General features: G+C 34.7%; 1 protein-coding gene across 9 annotated transcripts in view; it reads left to right on the top strand.

Annotated features, from left to right (window-relative positions):
• Positions 1 to 23,177, top strand: part of LOC136034891 (uncharacterized) — a 40,858-nt gene that overhangs the window by 3,964 nt on the left and 13,717 nt on the right. For 3 of the 9 annotated variants that reach the window (XM_065716379.1, XM_065716380.1, XM_065716381.1), the window contains exons 2-5: positions 3,250 to 3,386; positions 15,239 to 15,346; positions 18,485 to 18,598; positions 22,596 to 22,807. In XM_065716379.1, coding sequence (XP_065572451.1) covers positions 15,344 to 15,346; positions 18,485 to 18,598; positions 22,596 to 22,807 — 329 coding nt within the window. In that variant the 5' untranslated portion in view covers positions 3,250 to 3,386; positions 15,239 to 15,343. The other 6 variants (XM_065716383.1, XM_065716384.1, XM_065716382.1 and 3 more) reach the window with 4 other exon arrangements.

Below are 23,177 nucleotides of genomic sequence, written 5' to 3'. Positions count from 1 at the left end.
TGGTATTACAGTTGGTATAGCAGTAAGATTGTAATTTTTGCATAATCAAAGCTGGTCAACAGTGCTTCCTATGTTTGGGGACGACAGGCAACAACTATTCTCAAAAGTTCCCGAAGTTGTCACTCCATATGTTGTAACAAATAAGATAAATCTTTATACTGATCGTTTGAAAGTTAATGGATCTGCAGAATCATTAATGACAAAAGCGTCTATATAATGACCAGAGCTTCTATATATGACAAGAGCTTCACTCTCATTTTGAGCTCACAAGTGAAACCTTGAATTCAATATCCAAAAATGTAAGACTGCTTTTGGCATTAAGAATGAAATGTGGCAGCATCTTATGATAAGAGGAGATAACTCCAGACAAATTATTGCCTATTCAGTAGCTAAGTGAGATTTGGGAATTATTGTTAGAAAGGAATTGAATTTTATTATCATGCTCAGATATCAGCTGCCAAAAACCCTTGGTTTAATTAAGTGTGCAATATATATCAGCTCACTTAAAGTTATAATCAAGTTGCGTTAAGATCTTGTTTAATTTGGGATGTGTGTTGTCAACACAGGGGATCAGTAGAAAATAGACTCTATCCAAAGACAGGTGAAAAAAATCGTTTATGGATGCTATTATCTTCACTACCCATCTTGATTTAATGAAATAAAGCTCCCAATATGTATGTAGACAAACCAGAAAGGGGACGTCATAATGACTTATACACTTTTAAATTCCATTTTCATATCAAAAGTCCTTTCACTTCAACAAAACCTTCAAGATAAGAAGACAACATTTTCCCAGAATATCACCACTCCCCTTTGTTGAGGCTTTTAAGATTGATATTGACAGAAATTCTAATAGGTTAATAAAAATAATTATGTTGAAAATATGTGAAAATTTTTGCAAGTTTTTTTTTTGTTTTTTGTGTTTTCTTATGATTTTGTTTTATGAATACCCAAGGCCCAGGGTATTTTTCACAGTTGAAAAAAGTTTCAAAAAACAGGAAGATAAGTCTTCCAACAAGATTAGAATATTGTAAGCTATGGTGATGACAGTGGTTAAGTATGGTTCCAAAGCATGGGCACTCCAAAAAATGGAGGAGGATATGCAAGATGATCTCCAGAGAAATTTCCTATGGATTGTTTTGGGTACTCAACAGGGAGGCTGATTGAAAGTTAGGTATTGACCACATCTTGGTTTCTAACTTGGTTTCTAGGGCTATAATGAGAGAAAGGATAAGATAGCTTTAACATGCTCTGCTGATGAAATATGACAGATTGCCAAAGATTGTCCCTGTCAGCCAACCAGTGAGCCATCTACGGCAAAATAAAAAGCAGGCTGTCCCTAGATGGGGGGGGGATGTTGTAAGAAAAGATTTAAGGGAAATGGGAGAGTGTAAAGAGTGAGGTTTTGAATGGATTCTTATGGAGGAGCATGTGTAGCTATGTTAGCCTTAGGTGGATGGTGCTGCAGTAAGTTGTTAGGAATAGTAGTAGTATTATGGTTTTTTGTTTGTTGTGTTTTATTATTGATTCTGAGTTTTGAATTTAGCCTTTAAGGGCTTCTGATAGCAATTTTTGTTAGTATGTTTTGTTGCTCTACTGTTATAAAGTTATATACTAATGATTAGGAAAGTTTTCAGATAAGTAATATTATGATCTATTTTGGAATTGCCCTAGTAGGTAGCATACCAATAAGAATATCTATGAAAATATTGCATACCAGCAACAGACATTTCCTTAATACTAGAGAAGCATACTGTAGGCCAGTTTTGATTATTTTTTTTGTTCGTTTTTTTTTAAGTTAAGATTGGTAGATAATAAACATCTTCGCGTAAACTATAAAGCCTCGAAAGAAGAGAAGGGAGCCTTAAAACACTTTCTTGGGACCTGACTAAGCTGTAGATTCATTTCTGACAGTTATATTAAAATACTTTCCACATCACCTTTAATGAATATAGGTGTGTTTCTGACACTTTCTTTCACCTAGCTTAACAACTATCCAAGCTTGTAAAAAGCTGCTTAACCAGATTAAAAGACCAACAAAACAGCAATGCTTCTCAATGATTGCCAAATATGAATAAGGGAAAGACAGAGCCTGGAAAATAGTTTCACAGGCCCAAACTTAGACTGTAGATCCATTCCTGATCATTTTCTTCCCGGGGGAAATAAATTCCCCTGTAAATTTCCAAAATTTGTGAAAAACTGCTAAACTGAAAGCCCAAACATTGGTTTTGGTATAGCATACCAATTTATAAACCAAATTGGACTTCAAAAGTCCAAAACATAATAAATAATTTCTGAGACAAAACAAAATAAGAAAACATAAGAGAAGAAAGAAAAAAGAGCCAAATCAGTCATCCCACAGTTCAGTAGTGATCTCAAATCAACTTTATTCAGCCAGTGTGACATGGGCTGCAAATCAACAAGAATAAAACAAAGTGATGAAGTTCAACCCTCTGAAACACGATCTCTTCTGTCTAAAACCATGGTACCCAGTTGTGTCAACTGCGGTTAAACTTTGTGCCAGTTTTGCTCAGGCGGCTCCTTTAGCCCACATGTTGCAAACCTAGTACAGAGAGGAATTTACATCTTAAGATCATTGGTTAATTCGCAGCACCAATGTTTCTTTACAAGATGAGTCATATGCAGGAAACTAAATATAGGAAAAAGATAACCATAGATTAAAGTCCTCAGGACAGTACACGATCATAGCGTTACTTACAATGCTCATATTAATGTTGATCTTCCATATTTCAACAAAACCATTTTGCAGTCTACTGGGATTTCTGACAATTCAAAAAGCCTTACACAAAACAAACCCCACAAATGAAAATTTATCTACCATTCAGTATCAGGTTTTTTGTCTAGTTTTCTTTTCACTATTAGTCTACTAAGAAAAGGATGTTTACTGTGTTAGTTTTATTTTTTTAAGTTTATATTTTTATATTGTCCTGTTGACTTTTATCTATATTTTTCTTATTTCTGCACCAAGGAGAGATGAGCAGAGTTCTCGACTCAAATATTTACGGTTTTCTCTTTTTTACTGCTAGCTGGGATTTACCCTATTTTATTTTATTTTTGTTACCTTACCTTAAATCGCACGTCCAACAAGATAAGGTGGTTTGAACCTTCCATAGAAAACCTCAGTTGTGCTGTTTTCAGGTTATGATCTGGCATCTCATCCTGTTTTCAGGTTATGATTAATGCTTCCATTCAGCATTGACCCATTCTTGATTAATTCCTTTCTTTAAGGCTTCAAGGGTTTGGGACTGGACAGTGGCTTTGAACAGAGTTGGACAGAACAGATAAATAAGAAATGCTGGTGCTCTCACCTGGTGCAACGTGGGACCTGCGGATTCCTGGTTGGTCCTCTTGTTGAGAGTGATGGGGTAACTAAATTATTTCCAAATAAGAAGATGCGAAGGAAAGGAGATACAAGCTTGAAAACACTTTCACAGGCCTAACTTCAAATTTAAATCCATTTCTGGCAGCTTTGTTCACTTAGCTCAACAGCTACAAAATATTAAAAAGCTGAAAATTGGATTTTAACTGAATCTTCATTTACCGTATCAGATTTTTGATTTATAGCAACTTACACTTTTCTTGTGCTCTTAAGGTCAATCTCCGAGGTTTGAAGCCAATGCTATTTTACTATAGCAGTGAAATGCGTATGAACAACAGACACGAGCAGATTCTTTGATGAAAAAATTCCTGTGGCTTCATTGAAAGCTTTAACATGAATAGGCCGAACAAATTTGCATTTTTTTTCTTTAGAGCTTCATAAAAAATTAATTAGTGGGGACACCTCTAATTTTTAAAAGTAGTAATAAAATTAATTTTAGAAGACGTAGAGAATTGTAAAGTAGCCTCTCGATTTGCCACGAGATTTCAAAATTTTTGGCCGTGAATTTTTTTTTTTGTTATCGTCAGTTTCCTTTAAAATTTGCCATTTAAGATATTTTTCCTTTACTATTTAAAAGGGTTGTACTAATCATACAGCCTTGATTTTTGTGTCGTTTTGTAGATCTTATACCGATAAATAATCCTAAAGATTCTCAAGTTTGTAGTTATGTGGAATGATTTTTAGCAATAATTCTTAGTATTCAAGATCTCCTCCTTTCTCATTGGCTTAACCTCTCCTTGAGGGGTTTGCCAGAATATCATTAAGAATGTTGACATCTCCTTAGCATTGCGACCAGATTTAAAAGGAAGTTGAAAACATGTATAATTGGCAACAACACCTTTTGGCAATATCATATTTAACACTTCATACGAATTGGCATTTTTTAGGTTACAAAGCTGTTACAAAGCAGATAACATTATTGGCCTTTAAAAGTAAAGAAACACCGATTGTAGGCCTATAAAATTTATGAACATTATTCTTAAAAACACATCATTTTAAATATTATTGGCCTTTAAAGGTAAAGAAACACCGATTGTAGACCTATAAAATGTATGAACCTTATTTTTAAAAAGAAAATTATTCTTAAAAACACATCATTTTAAACATTATTGGCCTTTAAAAGTAAAGAAACACCGATTGTAGACCTATAAAATATATGAACGTTATTTTTAAAAAGAAAATTATTCTTAAAAACACATTATTTTAATCATTATTGGCCTTTAAAAGTAAAGAAACACCGATTGTACGCCTATAAAATGTATGAACGTTAGATTTAAAAAGAACAATAATCTTTAAGACACATTATTTTAAACATTATTGGCCTTTAAAAGTAAAGAAACACTGATTGTAGGCCTATAAAATGTATGAACATTATTTTAAAAAAGGGTTTTATTCTTAAAAAGAATATTAATCTTAAAAACACATTATTTTAAACATTATTGGCCTTTAAAAGTAAAGAAAATCGATTGTAGGCCTATAAAATGTATGAATATCATTTTTAAAAAGAACGTTATTCTTTAAAACACATTATTTTAAACATTATTGGCTCTTAAAAGTAAAGAAACGCTGATTGTAGGCCTATAAAATATTCGAACATTATTTTTTTTTAATCTAAAGTTGTAGGATATTCGTCCATTTTAGTTCCACGGGATCTCATTTCATTCCTAATAGTGCCGTATCTTAGAATATTTTGGTTTTTCCCCATCATCTCACATAGTTGACGATTTATAGGCTCGTTCATAAATGATTGATTACCCTGGTTTGGAACCGGGGTAATCATATACTTTGCTTTACGGAGTAATGCATATACTACTAAATTAATGTCATTTAAAGTAATATATTCGAGAAGGTACATTATAAACATTGGGTACCCTTGCCCTGGGGTCATAAATACAAGTAAGAGAGGAAGGAAATCCCTAGGGGTATTTAATAAATTTTTGAAACTACTTATATTTATATACTATTCGTCAAAAACAAGAGCTAAGAGCTCATATCGCACTTGTGACGAGATCAAGAGGAGCCAAGAGCTCATATGATATGACCTGTAGTAACATTCTAAGAATCAATAGATTGCTTTAAAAGGAAAATCAGAGGCTTAATGCCGGTCGGGATTTAAAATAAGAGCTCTGAGTCACGAGGTCCTTCTAAATGTCAAAGTCCATTAAGATCTGATCACCCACTCGCAAGTTAATAATACCTCAATTTTTCTAATTTTTCCTTTCCCTTCAGCCCTCCAGATGGTCGAATCGGGGAAAACAACTGTAACGAGTTAATTAGTGCAGCTCCCTGACATGCCTAACAATTTTCATCGTCCTAGCACGTCCAGAAGCACTAAACTCACCAAAGCGCTGAACCACACCACCTAACTCCCCCAAAGAAAGCGGATCCAGTCCGGTTACGTCAATTACGTATCTACTGCGTTTATAAGCGTTTTCCAAGATTTCCGGTTTCCCCCTTCAACTCCCCCCTCCCAATGTCAACAGATCTGGTCGGGATCTGAAAGAAGAGCTCTGAGACATGAGTTTCTCCTAATTATCAAATTTTATTAAGATCCGGTCACCCACTCTTAAGTTAAAAACACTTAAATTTTTCTAATTTTTCCAAATTAACAACTTCCAGCTCCCCCAAAGAGAACGGATCCGTACCAATAATGTCAAACTCGTATCTATAGCTTGTGCTTATTCTTCCCATCAAGTTTCATCTCGATCTCTCCACTCTAAGCGTTTTCCAAGATTTCCGGTTTCCAAGGTTTCTGTTTTTCCCTCCAGCCCTCTATGTCCTTGGATCTAATTCTAATTGAAAATGGATTATCTGAGACATAAGATTCTTCTGCATATTAATTTTCATTAAGATCCGATCACCCATTCGTAAGATACCTTGATTTTCACGTTTTCCAAGAATTCCAGTTTCCCCCTCCAGCTCCCTGCAATGTCATCGGATCTGGTCGGGATTTAAAATGAGAGTTTTAAAGCACAAGATCCTTCTAGATATCAAATTTCATTAAGATCTGAGCACCCGTTCGCAAGTTACAAATACCTCATTTTTTCTAATTTTACCGAATTACCCCCTCCCCCCCAACTCCACCAAAGCGAGCGGATCCGAGCCGGTTATGTCAGTCACCTATCTTGGACTTGTGCTTATTCTTTCCACCAAGTTTCACCCTGATCTCTCCGCTTTAAGCGTTTTCCAATACTTCCTGTCCCCCTCCCAAATGGCACTGGATCTGGTAGGGGTTTAAAATGAGAGATCTGGGTTTCGAGATCCTTCTAAATATGAAATTTCATTACGGTACGATCACTCTTTCATAAGTTAAAATACTTAATTTTGTCTAATTTTTTAGAATTACCCCCCCCCCCCCTAACTCCCCCAAAGAGAGCAGATCCGTCCCGGCTATGTCAATCCCGTTTCTAGGACTTGTACTTATTTTTACCACCAAGTTTCATCCCGACCCCTATACTCCAAGCGTTTTCCAAGATTTTAGGTCTCCCCCCAACTTCCTCTTCACCCGATCCGGTCGAGATTTAAAATAAGAGCTCCGAGACATGATATCCTTCCAAATATCAAATTTCAATAAGATCCAATCTTTCCTTCGTAAGTTGAAAATACCTTATTTTTTTAATTTTTCAGAATTAACCCCCCTCCTCCCAACTCCCCTGAAGAGAGCAGATCCGTTCCAGTTACGTCAATCTCATATCTAGGACTTAAGATTATTTTTACCACCAAGTTTCATTCCGATCCCCCCACTCTAAGCGTTTTCCATGATTTTAGGTTTCACCTCCCATCTTCCCCCCAATGTCACCAGATCCGGTCGGAATTTAAAATAAGAGCTATGAGACACGATATCCTTCCAAACATCAAATTTCATTGATATCTGATGACTCTTTCTAAGTTAAAAATACCTCATTTTTTTCTAATTTTTCAGAGTTAACCCCCCCCCCCCAACTCCCCCAAAGAGAGCGCATCCAGTCCGGTTACGTCAATCACGTATCTGCGATATTTGCTTATTCTACCCACCAAGTTTCATCCCGATCTCTTCACTCTAATCATTTTCCAAGATTTTTGGTTTCCCCCTCCACCTCCGCCTACTCTCACCGGATCTGGTTGGGATTTGTAATAAGAATGCTGAAGCACAAGATCCTTCTAAATATCAAGTTTCATTAAGATCTGATTATCCGTCCATAAATTACAAATACCTCATTTTTAATTTTTCCGAATTACCCCCCCCCCCCCCCAACTCTCCCAAAGAGTGCGGATCCGGTCCAGTTATGTCAGTCACTTATCTTGGATGTTTGCTTATTCTGCCACCAAATTTCATCCTGACCTCTCCACTCTGAGCGTTTTCTGAGATTTCTGATACCCCTCCCCCCCCACAACTCTCCCCAATGAAACTGGATTCAGCCAGATCTAAAATGAAAGATCTGAGTTGCAAGATCTTTCTAAATATGAGATTTCTTTAAGATTCGATCACTCCTTCGTAACTTAAAAACACCTCATTTTTTCGAATTAACCGTCACTCCACTCCCCCCCCCCCACAGACGGTCGAATCGGATAAATGACTATTTCTAATTTAATCTTGTCTGGTACTGATTTTTCTTATTTTTCAGAATTAACCCTCCCCCCAACTTCTCCAAAGAGAGCGGACCCGTTCCGAATATGTCAATCACGTATCTAGGACTTGTGCTCATTTTTACCACCAAGTTTCATCCCGGTCTTTTTTTCGAATTAACCTTCTCCCCACTCCCCCCAGATGATCGAATCGGGAAACGACTATTTCGAATTTAATCTAGTCTGGTTCCTGATACGCCTGCCAAATCTCATCGTCCTAGCTTATCTGGAAGTGTCTAAACTAGTAAAACAGGGAAAGACAGACAGATAGACCGACAAAATTTATGATCACTATATGTCACTTCGTAAATACAAAGTGCCACAAAAACTTGTTAATACCACAGAAATTTACGAAACTTTTTCTAAGACCTTTTAAGCCCTGAAAGCAAGAGATAAATTATGGTCTAACTCGGTGTCTTCAAGTATCGCCCCGATTTACGAACAATTAGCTAAAACTGAAGCCCAGCTGGAGAAAATAAAAAGTCATCTGCTGGAAAATATAACCAATCAAACAGTTCGTGGTAACGAACTGTAGTAAGAAGCGACCCGGCTCCATAGCAACCGAAACTCTATAAAATGGAATTTTGATACCAATAGTTACATCAAAAGAATCGCATTTTAATGTTGATTTTAAATATATAAGTTTCATCAAGACCAGTTATACCCATCGAAAGTTACGAGCCTGAGAAAATTTGCCTCATTTTAGAAAATGGGGGGAAACACCCCCTAAAAGTCATAGGATCTTAACGTAGAACCTTATTGTTACCTTATTGTTCCCGTTACCTTATTGTAGAAGTTTCAAGCTCCTATCTACAAATATGTGGAATTTCGCATTTTTTTTGCCAGAAGACAGATCACGGATACGTGTTTATTTGTTTATTTGTTGTTTTTTTTCCCCAGGGGTGATTTTATCGACTGAGTGGTCCTAGAATGTCGCAAAAAGGCTCATTCCAACGGAAATTAAAAGTTCTATTGCCCTTTTTAAGTGACCCAAAAAATTGGAGGGCACCTAGGCCCCCTCCCACGCTCATTTTTTCCCAAAAGTCTCCGGATCAAAATTCTGAGATAGCCATTTTATTCACCATATTCGAAAAACCTAATGACTATGTCTTTAGGGACGACTCACTCCCCTGCAGTCACCGTGGGAGGGGCTGCAAGTCACAAACTTTGACCTGTGTTTACATATAGTAATGGTTACTGGGAAGTGTACAGACGTTTTCAGGGAGATTTTTTTTTGGCTTAGGGGGGAGAGTTGAGGGGGGGGGGGTACTTGCGAGGATATTTCCATGGAGAAACTTCTCATGGGGGAAGAGAATTTCAATGAAGGGGACGAAGGATTTTCTAGCATTATTTGAAAAAAATAACGAAAAAATAAATATGAAAAGTTTTTTCTACTGAAAGTAAGGAGCAGCATTAAAACTTAAAACGAACAAAAATTATTACTAATATGAGGGGTTTACCTTCTCGTTATACCTCACTCTTTACGCTTAAGTATTTTTAGTATTTTCAACTATTTATTCTACGGCCTTTGTGATTCAGAGGTCATTCTTAAGGAATTGGGACAAAATCTAAGCTTTAGTGTAAAGAGCGAGGTATCGACGAGGGTTTAACCCCCTAATATACGCAATGAAAACATACTAATATAGAAGCTCGTTACGTAAGTTAATTCGTAAGTTACGTATATTTTTTACCAATGAAGACGTTTGTAAAAAAATAAAAGTTCTAGTTGCTTTTTTAAGCAATCAAAAACTTGGAGGGCAACTAGGCCTCCTCCCTCTCTCCTTTTTCTCAAAATCTTCCGATTAATTGCAATTAATTAATATGCAAATTTCGTTTTAATTATTTATGTGCGGAGAGCCAAGATCAAAACATGCATTAATTCAAAAACGTCCAGAAATTAAATAAAAAAAACAAGTTTTTTTAAATGAAAGTAAGGAGCAACAACAAAACTTAAAACGAACAGAAATTACTCCGTATATGAAAGGAGCTTTTCCTCCTCAACGCCCCGCTCTTTACGCTAAAGTTTCTTACTGTTTTAAAATAGAGTTAAGAGAAGAGTCAAACTTTAGCGTAAAGAGCGGGACGTTGAGGAGGAAAAGCCCCTTACATATACGGAGTAATTTCTGTTCGTTTTAAGTTTTAATGCTGCTCCTTACTTTCATTTATTTTCAGTTACTGAAAAGTTCAATGGCCCAAATTCATTGAACAAAGAAGGTACTGAACTGATAATTAGCCAGGTTTATGATTCAATCACGCTCGAGTTTAATTCAAAGTTTGCAAAAATTGAGCAGGCTCTACTAGGTAGTCTGAGATTTCAAATTGAAAATTTGGAAGAGAGAATTGGTCGAATAGAAAAAAAGCTTGATAATTATGATCAAGAGTCCATGCTTGATAGCCTTGTATTTCATGGGGTAAAGTAGTTTCCTGGTGTAGACACTCATACGACAATATCTAACATTATAAATAGCAAAATGTCTGTGCTGGGCCCTTTACTTTATTTAGTTTACGTGAAGCGTTTATCTAAAGGATACATATATTACTAACATTATTGCTAACAAAATTTCCAAAATCCGCAGATAATTTGATAGCAAAAGCTCATATTACTCTCAAAAGATTAGAGATGTTTACAAGTGTAAGTTTGCTGTGTGTGAATGTAAAGAAAAATTTTTACTGACATTCTGTAGAGTGGGTGATTTTGTTGATGTAAGTAGTAAAGTTCTATTTGGAGAAAAGCCTATTTTACAAGTTATATCACTGCGGTACCTCGGTTTCCATAATGCTTCTAATCTATCGTAGAAGCATCATAGCGACATTATCCCTACCAAAGCTGCACGTGGAGTTGGCATCGTCAAAAGATTGAAGCATATTCTGCCGGAAAGTATTCTTTGCACGATATATTTTGCAATAATCTACCCATATATCATACGGATGTTTAGTCTGGAGAAGCAATTTTTATGTTAATTACAAGCTAAATGGCTTTCTCATAGTTTTGATCGGACGATTTCGCTAAAAAAAGGGGGGGTGGGAGAGGAGGCCTAGTTACCTCCCAATTTTTGGTTACTTAAAAAGACAACTAGATTTGTTTTATTTTTTTTACAAACGTTTTTGTTAGTAGCAAACATGCATACCTTACGAATTAACTTATGTAACGAACTTATATATTTGTGTATTTTTATTACGTATATGAGGGGGGTTTGCCCCCTCGTCAATACCTCGTTCTTTACACTAAAGCTTGAATTTTGTCCCAAATCTTTCAGAATGACCCTTGAATCACAAAGGCCGTAGAATAACTAGTTAGAGTTACTAAAAACACTTTAGCGTAAAGAGCAAGGTAGTGTGGAAGAGACGAACCCCCTTATATAAGTAATATTTTATGTTCGTTTTTAAGTTTTAATTTTTATCATTACTTCCAGTTGAAAAAAATTCTCATTGTCTTTTTTTAAATGATGCTAGAAAGTCCTGCGACCCCTTCATGGAAATTCTCTTCCCTTATGAAAAATTGCTCCATGGAAAGATCCTCCCACGTAGCCTGCCCCCCCCCCCCCCGACCCACCCTAACCCCAACACAAAAAAGTCCCCCTGAAAACGTCTGTACACTTCATAATTAACAACTACTATGTGTAAACAATGGTCAAAGATTATAAGTTGCAACCCCTCCCCCGGGAACTGTGGTGGATTTAGTCATCCCCAAAGACATAGTCATTAGGTTTTTGACTAAGTTAAATAGAATGGCTATCTCAAAATTTTGATCCGGTGACCTTGGAGAAAAATGTGCGTTGGAGGGGGCCTCGGTGCCCTCCAATTTTTTGGGCACTTAAAAAGGACACTAGAACTTTTAATTTACGTTAGAATGAACCCTCTTGCGACATACTAGGACAACTAGGTCGATACGATCACCCCTGAGGAAAAAAAACAACAAAAAAAAAACAAAAAAATACGTACCCGTTATCTGCCTTCGGGCAAAAATACAAAATTCCACCTTTTTTATGATAGGGGCTTGAAACTTCTACAGTAGGGTTCTCGGATACGCTGACTCTGATGGTGTGATTTTGTTAAGATTCTGTGACTTTTAGAGGGTATTTCCGCCTATTTCCTAAAATGAGGCACAGTTTCTCAGGCTCATAACCTTTGACCGGTAAGACTAAACTTGATGAAACTTATATATTTAAAATCAGCATTAAAATGCAATTCTTTTGATGTAACTATTTGTACCAAAACTTCGGTTTTTAGAGTTTTGGTTACTATTGAGCCTGGTTGCTCCTTACTGCAGTTTGTTACCACGAACTGTTTGAAAATGTAACTTGTAAATGAATAAAAGTAATATATTCTACTATAACGTTGAGATAGAACTTACCAATGTCTCTTGTTTTTGTTTTTTTTCTGCCCATTGTGAAAATTCAAATGCTAAACTGTTATCTGACTTGTAACCAACCAAATTCCAATGGTCAGCTGTTACCAATTAGACATGTGAAAAATTTAAAATCCCTTTAAATTCGGTCGTAATATCTCAAGGAAGTCAACAGAGTTTAAATATTCTGGTACAACCCTCAAGAGAGCAATTAAGCCAATGAGAAAGGAGGAAATCTCGGTTCGTGTTTCAATGCTATGTTAATAGAATTAGCTTTCAACCTAGGAGATTGACCTTAAACATAGAATGCACATCACTCAAAAGGTAGAATTTTGGCAAAATCGGTGCTTTTTCCCTGGTGAGCTTTTCACTAATTCAGAGGTGGTTTTATGAGAACAGAGGGGACCCTTACCCCAGGCACAGAAATTTTATGGGTGCAAAATTTCAAATAAATAATCTAATGGTTATAGTCATTATTATTTTTTTTTTTACCAAGATAAAGTAGAGGGTGCAGTTGGCAACAAGTATAAGCAAATTGAATCCAGAATTTTCATGTTCTCCATATATTCATCACCATTCCTTGAAAATAGAAGTAAGTAGAATAAATTTAATCAATTTTAATGTTTTTTTGGATATTTTTTATTTAAATTTCATGATTAAATGAAAATTGTGTTAATAAAAAAAAATTGTTCACATTTGGCCTGAAAATTTTTAGGAGACAGGGGGGGGGGCGAATAGAGATTTCGCCTTGGATGCAAAAGAGAGGCCAGAATTGCTGCTGCGCTAACTGCAATATCTAAAAAGCCACAATATATGCTCTTAGACTTGGGATCAGCTTGGCATGGGAGTTTCATATGACATAAGGAATATGTTATACCTTTTTATATTACATCAATTCTAATTATTTCATTATATTTGAAAGCTATGGAACTCTAAGCCTATAAAACATAATATTATTAACGTAATAACATAAACTTAAATTATAGAAGACAATTGTATGTGATAAGACAAATAAAAGTAAACCATGATTACCATACTCAAATAAACTCCCCTTGTATTTGAAAGCTGTTGAAACTTGAACAAGGTATAACCTTTGTTTTCACTGCTTGATATAAAAAAAGCAAGAGTACTCAACTTTTAGAGCTGATATTTTCTTCCACAGAAACTTTCACGAAAAAAAAATGGTGAAGAAGTTGCCCAATCCTGGAGCCATATCCACATGTATTTAATTGGTAGATACAATTTAAAATGTAATTCTAGGCTATGTTGAAGGCTGTTTGGATTTTACTGTACAAGCAAAAGTTATTAGATTTGTTACGTTATTATGCAACTTGTGTCAAGACAAATTTAAGGTGTCGGAGAGACTTTCAATGTGTTCTTGAAGACCTGTACCTTCATTCCAATTATATGAGAAGCTTGTGCTTTTAAGTATATGTCTGTACAGACAATCTCAAGTCTATTACCTTTGGCTCATTATATATCCATACCAACAAATATTATGGTACTGTGGGGAGGCAAGCCATAATAGATAACTTCATTAGGAAAGGGTTTTTCAGCCCAAAAAAGCCCACGAAAACAGACAATGAATTAGCTATTAATCAGAAGTCAGAGCAAATACCTTGTTGTTTAAAATTTTGTTAAAGAAACTCGTAAAAGGTCCAACCTGATGCCACTACGAGGCCACGCAAGCAGGATTTCCCTTCCGGCAATAGGGACAGAGAAAGGAACTTATGGCGGAGCAGAAACCTCAAACTATCAGACAGCACCAGAACAGTCCCAACCTTTTATACCTAGCCTATCCTCATCAGGATAAAAATAACAATCCAAAACCTAAAAGGGTAATGACTTAGGTAGTGAGGCCGTTACTGGAATACCATATTATACCAGCACTCTCCTATTGGTAGTTTAGTCTCTTATTTTTTAGCAATGTTTTCTGAATTTTTGAAGTTTTAGGATTTCATTAATTTGTACCTTAAAACATCAGCTTGTAAAAATAGCCTTCTGAATAGACATTAAAGTTCAAAGAAGATGCAGTTCATTCATGATATATGAAGAGTAAATTTCGCGGTAAGTATCGCGGTAAACCAGTTGATTTCTAATTTCCAGGCAAATTGGAACCACCCCTGGCTTAAACATTTCTACAGTTCTTGATTATGTATTTTTCCATGTTGTGTCTTAAATTTCTCTCCGTTTTTCTTCTCTTTTTTTTCTTTTCTTTTATTTGTTTTTTTCATTGTACTCCGTTTTGTTCCATGTGAAAAATACGGGTAATAAATATTTTACTTACTTACTTACTGCTCAAACTGGCCAATCTTTTTTGGAAAAAAAAAATGTATAAATTCTCTTCCAGTTATTTATGTAAATTTATGAGCAAAAAGGATGAAGCGCTTTTAGAATGTCTGTATACTAGCCTCAAAATTAAGACCGTAAAAAAAGGGGAACCAAACATCGTAATATTTGAGGCTTATATTGCCTAATTGACGAGTGGGATGTTCACATTGGTGGATCCCAGGGCGGGGAATCCCGGCCACCCAAGACTTTTTTTCTGGCGCCTTCATTCCCTGTTTTTCCTGTTTTTCACCTTTTTGTTCAAACAAATTTGTCAATTTGGTCAGTTATTAGCGCCCTTGCCACATTGCCCCCCCCCCCACCCCGAATATTTTGCTGTAGGTCTTATCCTAGATCTTTATGTGCCTCCATACGTACCAATGGCATGTATAATGTGCCATAGGTTAAAAAAGGCTTATTAATTCTGTTCTGAAATATACCATGGTTTGGTTGATTGTTGAGTCTTATGCTCAGAAGCCTTATAGATCAAGTTAGTCTAGAAAATAGTCTATGTCTTTTTAGTCATGCTTATTTAATACCACATATTTCTGTTTTAGGACTGTATTGGTGTTCTAAAGAATAACGTATTCTGTCATTATATGGATTGCAAGAAACAAAAACAACTTTCAGAGGAAGCATGAATTTTCTATAAGAAAATCAAAATGGTATTAATATGTTTTAATGTATTTTATGGTAGCTACTATTTAGAAAGTTTTTTTCAGGAAGGAGGAGGGGGATCAATTTCTTTATTGACTATAGTATTGCATTCATAGCTGCCTAAGTAAAGAGCGATGTTGGCACAATGTTTTTTTTTTTTTTTTTTTTTTTTTTTAGACCAGGGCACTTCGTATCGAAGGAGTCGTTGTAGAATCTTCAAAAAAGACTCAATCGTTAGGAAATTGAAAGGTTCATTGCTCTTTTTAATAGTCGAAAGTGATTGGAGGGCAAATAATCCCCCTCTCACGCCCACCATTTCCCCAAACAAATCCAATCAAAATTTTGAAATATCCATTTTGTCCAACATAGTTTAAAGTTTAAGAAATTATGTATCTGAGGATAACAACCCCCCTACAGCCCTCAGGGCAAGGGTTGTGTTTTATGCCCTAGGGGTATATAAGGTATATATATAAAGGGTGATTGTATAAACTTCGAAGGGGGCCTCTTGGATTCTTAATCAGAAGTTCTTGTGTCCCTTTTTAAGATTCAGAGTGGTCAGAGGATGGAACCCCCCTCCCCCTTTCACACCTCGTATTTTCCCAAAATGTGTCTGATTGAAATTTTGATATGGCCACTGAAAACAAAATATGTTTAAAATGTTTTCACCTCTCATCCTTTCATAAATAAAAAATTCTCAAAATCTTAGGAAGAAATGTCAGTATATGCCAATTAAACTGACCATCCACGATCATTTGTCTTGTTTTTTTTTGTTCAGTAAATCGCATATTGTGTACTGGTCTTAAGAAGGCATGTTGATTTTCAGCCCTACTCATGTTAATTTTTGTTCGTTTTGTGTTTGAATCGGCTATTTATTGTAATTTCTGTTCGTTTTGAGTCTCATTTATTTATTGGTAGTGATTCATGGTAGTTTTACGCTTGGGATATTATTCGACTTTACTTTTGCTCATTCTTGGCTTGATTGAGCTCTTTACTTTTCTTGAAAAACTTGTTTGTGGAAAAGGTTTTTTAAATTAATACTACTTCAAGGTCAACACTGTTAATAAAACGTTGAAAAGGAGAGGGGGTCGCCACTTAAAATACTAAGCAAAATAATCCATAAAAGAGTTTTACTCTTCTAAAAAGTACTTAAAAAGAGTAAATGCCCTTTGTGTTTTGTTTCACAGGTAGTCTGTGATAAATAATGTGGTATATAGGCATTATTTTCTATATATGTATATATATATATATATGCCTCTTGGTAGAACGTGGATTGATCTTCTGCTTGGAAATATGGGGTTCAGGGTTGGATTCCCGTTGCTACAAGAATGGGCTACAGGCTTCCTACCTGTCTTGGTAAAAAAAACAAAACAAACATCAACTGAAACGTCGATTTGACACACTATAGATCATAAATGGCTCTGGAGGATATATATATATATATATATATATATACATATATATATATATATATATATATATATATATATATATATATATATATATATATATATATATATATATATATATATATATATATATATATATATATATATATATATATATATATACAAATATCCCACCTTATGGGCTCTTTTTTTGCAGAAACCCAGCTAGCAGGCTGTTTGATGGTCAAACTTTGCTTGTATAAGATTGTAGTAGCTTAGGCCTTTTGCCCTCGCAAATGATTCATGTCAGATATTGCAATGGATTAAATCATTTTGATGGGAACTTTATGGGTATTTCCTTTCTGCTCTGTTTGAAAATAAGACTGATCAATCTATGTTTTTTACATTGTTAACTACATAATATGCGCAAATCTTCTTAGGCCAAATAATCCTCTCCCCCACATTGTGGAATCAGAAATACATAAGCAAGACCCAAAGTCTTAAGAAAGATATAAAACTTATGACGAAAATCCATCCTTCAAAGATTCCCCTTTTTTTGATATTTTTCAAAATGGTCCTCCCAGCTTTGTGGATAAATATCCTTCGGGTCCTATGCTCTTCTGCATTTTTTGTAAAGAAGAAATTAAGATATTCCAGTTTTTTTAGCCAAAGATATACTAATTCTAAACTACTGTGAAGAGAATTTTATTCAAACTTAAATAAGGATGAAATACAAATTAAATAAAATTTTGAAAGTAAAATAAGTTTATTTATGCACATTTCCAAGATACCCTGGTATGAAAATGAATGTTTTCAGTCTGTTCTTGGCAGTATAGGCCTTTCTTATTGTTTGTCATTGCGCATGCGCGAAGACGGACTCATGACTCATGAGAAATGAGCGAGACTGATCTGTCCCAAAAATCTTTTACGGAGAAAATATAAATTTTCTACACTGTATAATCTTTAAAGTCAATTAACTAATAATTTAAAGTGTTTAATTTTAAATGGTTTAATAATATCCATTTGTATGCATAATTTAGTCTTATGGTAGTGTTTGTCTTTGGCTGTAGCAATCAGAAAAGTCACAGTTTTTGGATCTCTGTAGTGATAATTTTCTTTGCTCATTTTCTGCTGATTTCGGACACAAAATCCTTATTTTTAAACTTGGTGCCCGGTTGCCCGGTGAGCGTGAAGCTAAATAACTATATATGGAGGTGTTTTTCGTTAAAAATTGAGCTACTGGGTTTTCCTAATTGTCAAAAACGTTCATGGTTGGGTAAGTTCTCCAGTAAATGTTCTTTTATAGATTTGTTTATTATTGCCTACCAAGATTCTCCAAACCAGCACCAATGTCTATCTTCTTTTTTAGTCATGCTAGTTCTTTTTTCGTGTTCTTCTTGTTCGATTAGCTTCATTTTCTCACTGTACAAGGCAGTTGAAACTCCTTAATGGGTGCTATTGATGGATTTCGGAAGATTGCTTGTGTTCTAAGCGTGTTCCACAAAGTAAATAGGATTTTTTTTTTCTTTAGGTTAAAATGGAAAATGAAGTTGGCATGTCTGTTTTTTCAAAAAGATCTTTCTTCAATATTTTTAGCTGAAAACAGATCTATGAAGGCTCTTTCAAATGAATAAATATTCTATTTTAAAATTTTGATTAAGTTTTACTGGATCGTGTTAAATTGGGAATTATTTTTCTTCCTATCTGATAATTTCATGGTGTTTGTTATATACTGAAATTTTTTTATACATACTTTTACAGGACTGTGCCATCGTTAAACAGGATAGGTTATACTGCAAATTTAAGGACTGTCGCTACAGTGAAGATTTCCCAAAAGGAGGAGACTTCTTTTACAGCAGATCAAATTTAGAAAACGTAAGAAATAACTTAGTTTACAAGTTTTAGTTCGATATTGTTTAAAAAAAGACATTATTCTTAGGTAATGTAGCAACTATTATTCTGCCAATACTGCTAGGTAAACATCATTGTTTGGTCACCAAATCTTTTAAGTACCCTAAGTTAAGTCAGCAGTAAGTTTTTTTTTTGTTTTTTTATGATGATGATGAAAAATGGCTCACTTACAATAGAAATAGTAAAATTACAAAATGTATTTATGCCAAATCGAGCCAATTCATGAATTTGTTTTGATATGAACTATTTTGTAACTTACTGAGTCTGTTAAGAGAGAGCCATTCTTTGAAGCAGTACCAGGTCATATCTGGCATTTTTGCATTTCGTTTATTAACAAGATTTTTATTTATTCACAAAATTTTTCTTTTATTTAAATCTAATTTGTCTTACGTTAGCCTCAACAAAGTTATTAATTATCTCGTCCTAATTGATTACTTCTAATGCTTTTGATTCGGTCTTTTTACTTTTTTTAAAAATTTAATTCAAAATTGCTTAAATTCGGTCCACTAACTTTTATTTTCAACTAATGGTAAAGAAAATATCACAAAAATTAAAATTTAGGATCCAATTTTCTTATACTTACTGCCAACTGCGCCCTCTGCTTGATTTTAATAAAAATGATATTACAAAATGATTATAACCGTTAGATTATTTATCTAAAATTTTGGGTCCCTAAAATTTTTGTACCCGTGGCTAGTGCCCCCCCTCTCTCTCTCTCTCCTCCCTAGAACTGCCTCTGACCTACCTAATCCATCTATTAACATACAGTATACATGCAACCGGGCAAACATGGGGGGGGAATGGGCTTTGGGTTTGTCCTGTACTCCCTCCAAAATCTTCATTTGTTTACAAATTCCTTCTAAAAATTATATTTCCTACCTTTTATTTTTTACATTTCTACAAAGTCGCTCATCTCATAAAAAAGAAAAACTTGCTTACAATAACGAAAAATGTTTAATGTCAAAATTTTCACTTCCCAACTAAGTCTTTGACTGATAAAAGAAATAACTAACACTGGAAAGAGCAGAATATCCCAAATATACTGAGAACTATATTAGATAAAGAAATGGACTGGAATCACCATTGGAACACATTTAGGCTAAAGGAATGATGTGTCAAGCACACTTTTACGAATGATGTCTTTTAAAACTCTTTTAATTACTGCAACGCAACCCCGCGACATGAAATTTACGACATTCATATGTTGTGAATGAAATTCACATATTCACGAAATGAAATTTCATATCAGGACAAATCTACCTGAAATATGGTCATATTTTCTCAATACAAATAGGCCAAATTGCTTCAAATAAAGTTGGATCTACGATGTCCGCTACTGTATATGTTTGACCAACGCTTTTATTTTGAAGTGGGCTATACGGAAATGCGTCCAACGGATCTTTAAACAAAAATAAACAGATACACGGAAATTGTGCTGTCATTGATGAAGGTTCATTTGACGAATCTTTGAGGATCTTTTTTTCTCATGAGTCTATTGTTTAATAATTTAGAGAATATTTGAAAATTCGTCTTAGAATGGAAAATAGTGATGTAGCCGAAATACTTCAAAGATTTTGGGTGTTTTGATAAATCTTGTCATCTATTTCGCATTTTTTGCCATTTTGCTGCTTTAAAATAGGTGTTGAGTATTTTTTGCGATCATAAAGGCCTTTTTATTTTTTTGACCTGAGAGATTTGTGTAAAAATCAGTATATGCACCTCTGGGTTTGAAGTCTTTGAAAAACAAACATTTGGTTAAGTTTAAAACTAAAAAATTACCGCGTTTTCCACTTTACAGTCAACCAGTTCCAAAGCCATGTTGCTTGTTTTTCCATCAGATAAATATAACTTCCGTCTACAGGACTTAACCCCACTGAGGATGTACTGTCACATTATTGTTAAAATATGCCTTGTTTTCATTATTTTTTTCAGTTTATTGGCTTCTTTGTCATACTTACGACCCACTTCTCCCTTGTTTGGCGGTCCCATCGTCAGGGTTTTCATATTTTCCTGTATTTTTTCCTTTTTTTGTGTATTTTTTCCTATTTTTCTATATTTCTTCTATTTTCCTATATTTTTTCCTATTTTTCTATATGTTTTCCTATTTTTCTATATTTTTTGCTATTTTTCTATTTTTTTCCTTTTTTCTATATTTTTCCCTATTTTTCTATATTTTTTACTATTTTTAGCTTGAGGTACCTTGAATAGACAGTGTTCTACTTGACATTCCGTAATGCGTTACGTTTTATGTTTTTAAAAAGCTCTTGTTAGCTTTTTTAACTATAAGACTGTTAACGTGTTCAAGTTCCTTCTTAGTTTTTGCCAAAATTTGAACAAAATTTCCTATTATTAAGACTACTGTTCCTTATTCAAAGTTTTACTGACGGCCTAGCTAAAAGTCCAGAGAATAGGCTATAAAATATGAAGATAAATTCATTGGTTTAGGGAGGCCTTTTCCCTATTGATAAACCCCTTTCTTCAGAAAATAGCAAAAGCTTAAAAAATCTGTTTGGGTTTTTTCAATAAGGTTGAGCTGTTTAACAGTATTATAGGAGCTTGGGCATCACAGTTCCAGATTAGAGTTGGATCAGGCTCAAGTACTATGGAGCCCGGCCCACAGTATGCAACTTTACCAAGAAATCAAATAGATGCCGTAGACGTTTCTGACATAATTTCTCCTTCAACGTCCATGTAGTAGTAAATGTTATTAATATTTTTCAACTTTCTACTAGCACGGCTAAAAGTCGTTTTTTTACCTTAAAAAGATTGAAACCTATCTTAGAGACACGTTAAGAAGAATGACTGAGACTGGGCAGAATGTACATGCAAATCTGCATACTTGCAGAGATGTTCTCGGTGATGCAGAGAAGTGAAGGTTGTTTGAGAAAATTATACCGAAGAAACTCAATTTGCTTTTGTGAAATAAAATATCAAATCGTACAAGTAACATTCAATTGTATAGATCTATATAGGCGAATTAAATCCTCTAATTGTATATTTTCCATATAGTAGTTGTATTTTCAGCTTTGGCATCACTGTGTGGGCAGGTCTTTGCCCACAATGCAAATGAGGGGCAGGTCTTTGCTTTGTGCTTATTTAGAGAGCCCGTATGTTCAGTATTCTCTGCAGCAACGAGAATAATTTCATAGTACCCTGGACGAAAAAAAAAGAGCGAAAAAACTGAATGAAAAAAATATAAGGAAAAAAAAATTCAAAGGTCTTTGAAGCTATTCATAGTGTTTTAATTTTATTCTATCCTACACAGTGAGTAAAGCATATGGATTGATCTGTGAACGAGCTTGAAAGATTTTATTTGAATATTCTGTTTCTAAGCTTTACATATGATCTCTCTCATGCAAGTAGTTTAACGACGCTATTTATTAAAAATCTTCAAGTTAGCATCAGCAGATTAAACTTAAAGTATTTGATAAAGTTATCTATAAAACCATAACCAAGTCTCCTTTCGCTATTAATAGCAATAAAGAGATTGTTTGATTTGTCTCAGACATTAAAAAAGCTAGAGGTTCTAAATGAAACCTAATTCTTCATAAGTATTTGGCTATAGATTTATAGTGAGGGAACGATCAGTCAAATCTTATTCTTTGATGTGTTATTTTCGGTCTAGTCCCCCCGCCTCCCCTCACCCTGATACCGAATATGTAGGCACATAGGGGTAGACGATTGGTATATTTGGTATTAGGGTGCATAATTCCAGCGGCTAAAATTGAAACGCAATACTCTCCCCCTTAGGAAAAAGGCTCTAATACCTTGAAGGGTAGATTTTAACTGATAGTAATATGCATTTCCTATTTTTAGTCCAATGTATAGAGTCCTATTTATATTTTGCATAGTCGGAATATAGATAGCAGGGTCTGTATTTTGAAAAAGAGCCGTGTTTTCAGTGTGTCCTGGGAACTAGTCTTGGTACACGCCATTTATAATAAGTTTATATTAATTTCAGCATATCAAAAGAGCACATCTGAATCAACGGTATACTTGTGAAGAATGCCGTAGCACATTTCCTACGTCAGAACGATTATCATTTCACAAGTTAAACTGTGGTATCACATTTGAATGTAAATGTGGAAGGAGTTTTATAAGCGTTGACAGCTATCAATCACATTGCAATAAACTAGGACATCCCTTTGTAAAAAATCTTCGAATTCTGCTGAAGTGAGTTGATTTTTTATTTCTTTTTTTCTTTAAAAGCTTTTTTTTTAATCTTATCCCGAGGACGAAATTTTTGTACCTTAATAAGAAGTTATTTAAAAAAAAAATAGATCCCAGATTTTGAATATTTTTGTGCTCGTATTACAAAAAAGCCTTACTTGTCTGATTTCTTAACTGTAAAGGATATTAGTGTCTTAAGAAGCTATTTTTTGGTTTTCTAGATAGCTAAAGTTGGCAGATTTATTTCCAATACTGAACAAAACTACTACTGCTAACAACTCACCGCTGTACTAAGCTGCCTGAGGCCAACACAACAACGCACGCTCCTCTTTCACCCCAATCTATTGAAAGCCTGCTCTTTACACCTTCCCAG

Source organism: Artemia franciscana, chromosome 13, assembly GCF_032884065.1.
Source record: "Artemia franciscana chromosome 13, ASM3288406v1, whole genome shotgun sequence".
NCBI classification, from domain to species: domain Eukaryota; kingdom Metazoa; phylum Arthropoda; class Branchiopoda; order Anostraca; family Artemiidae; genus Artemia; species Artemia franciscana.
Note: the sequence above shows the minus strand (reverse complement) of the source record. Positions and strands in the feature narration are given on the sequence as shown.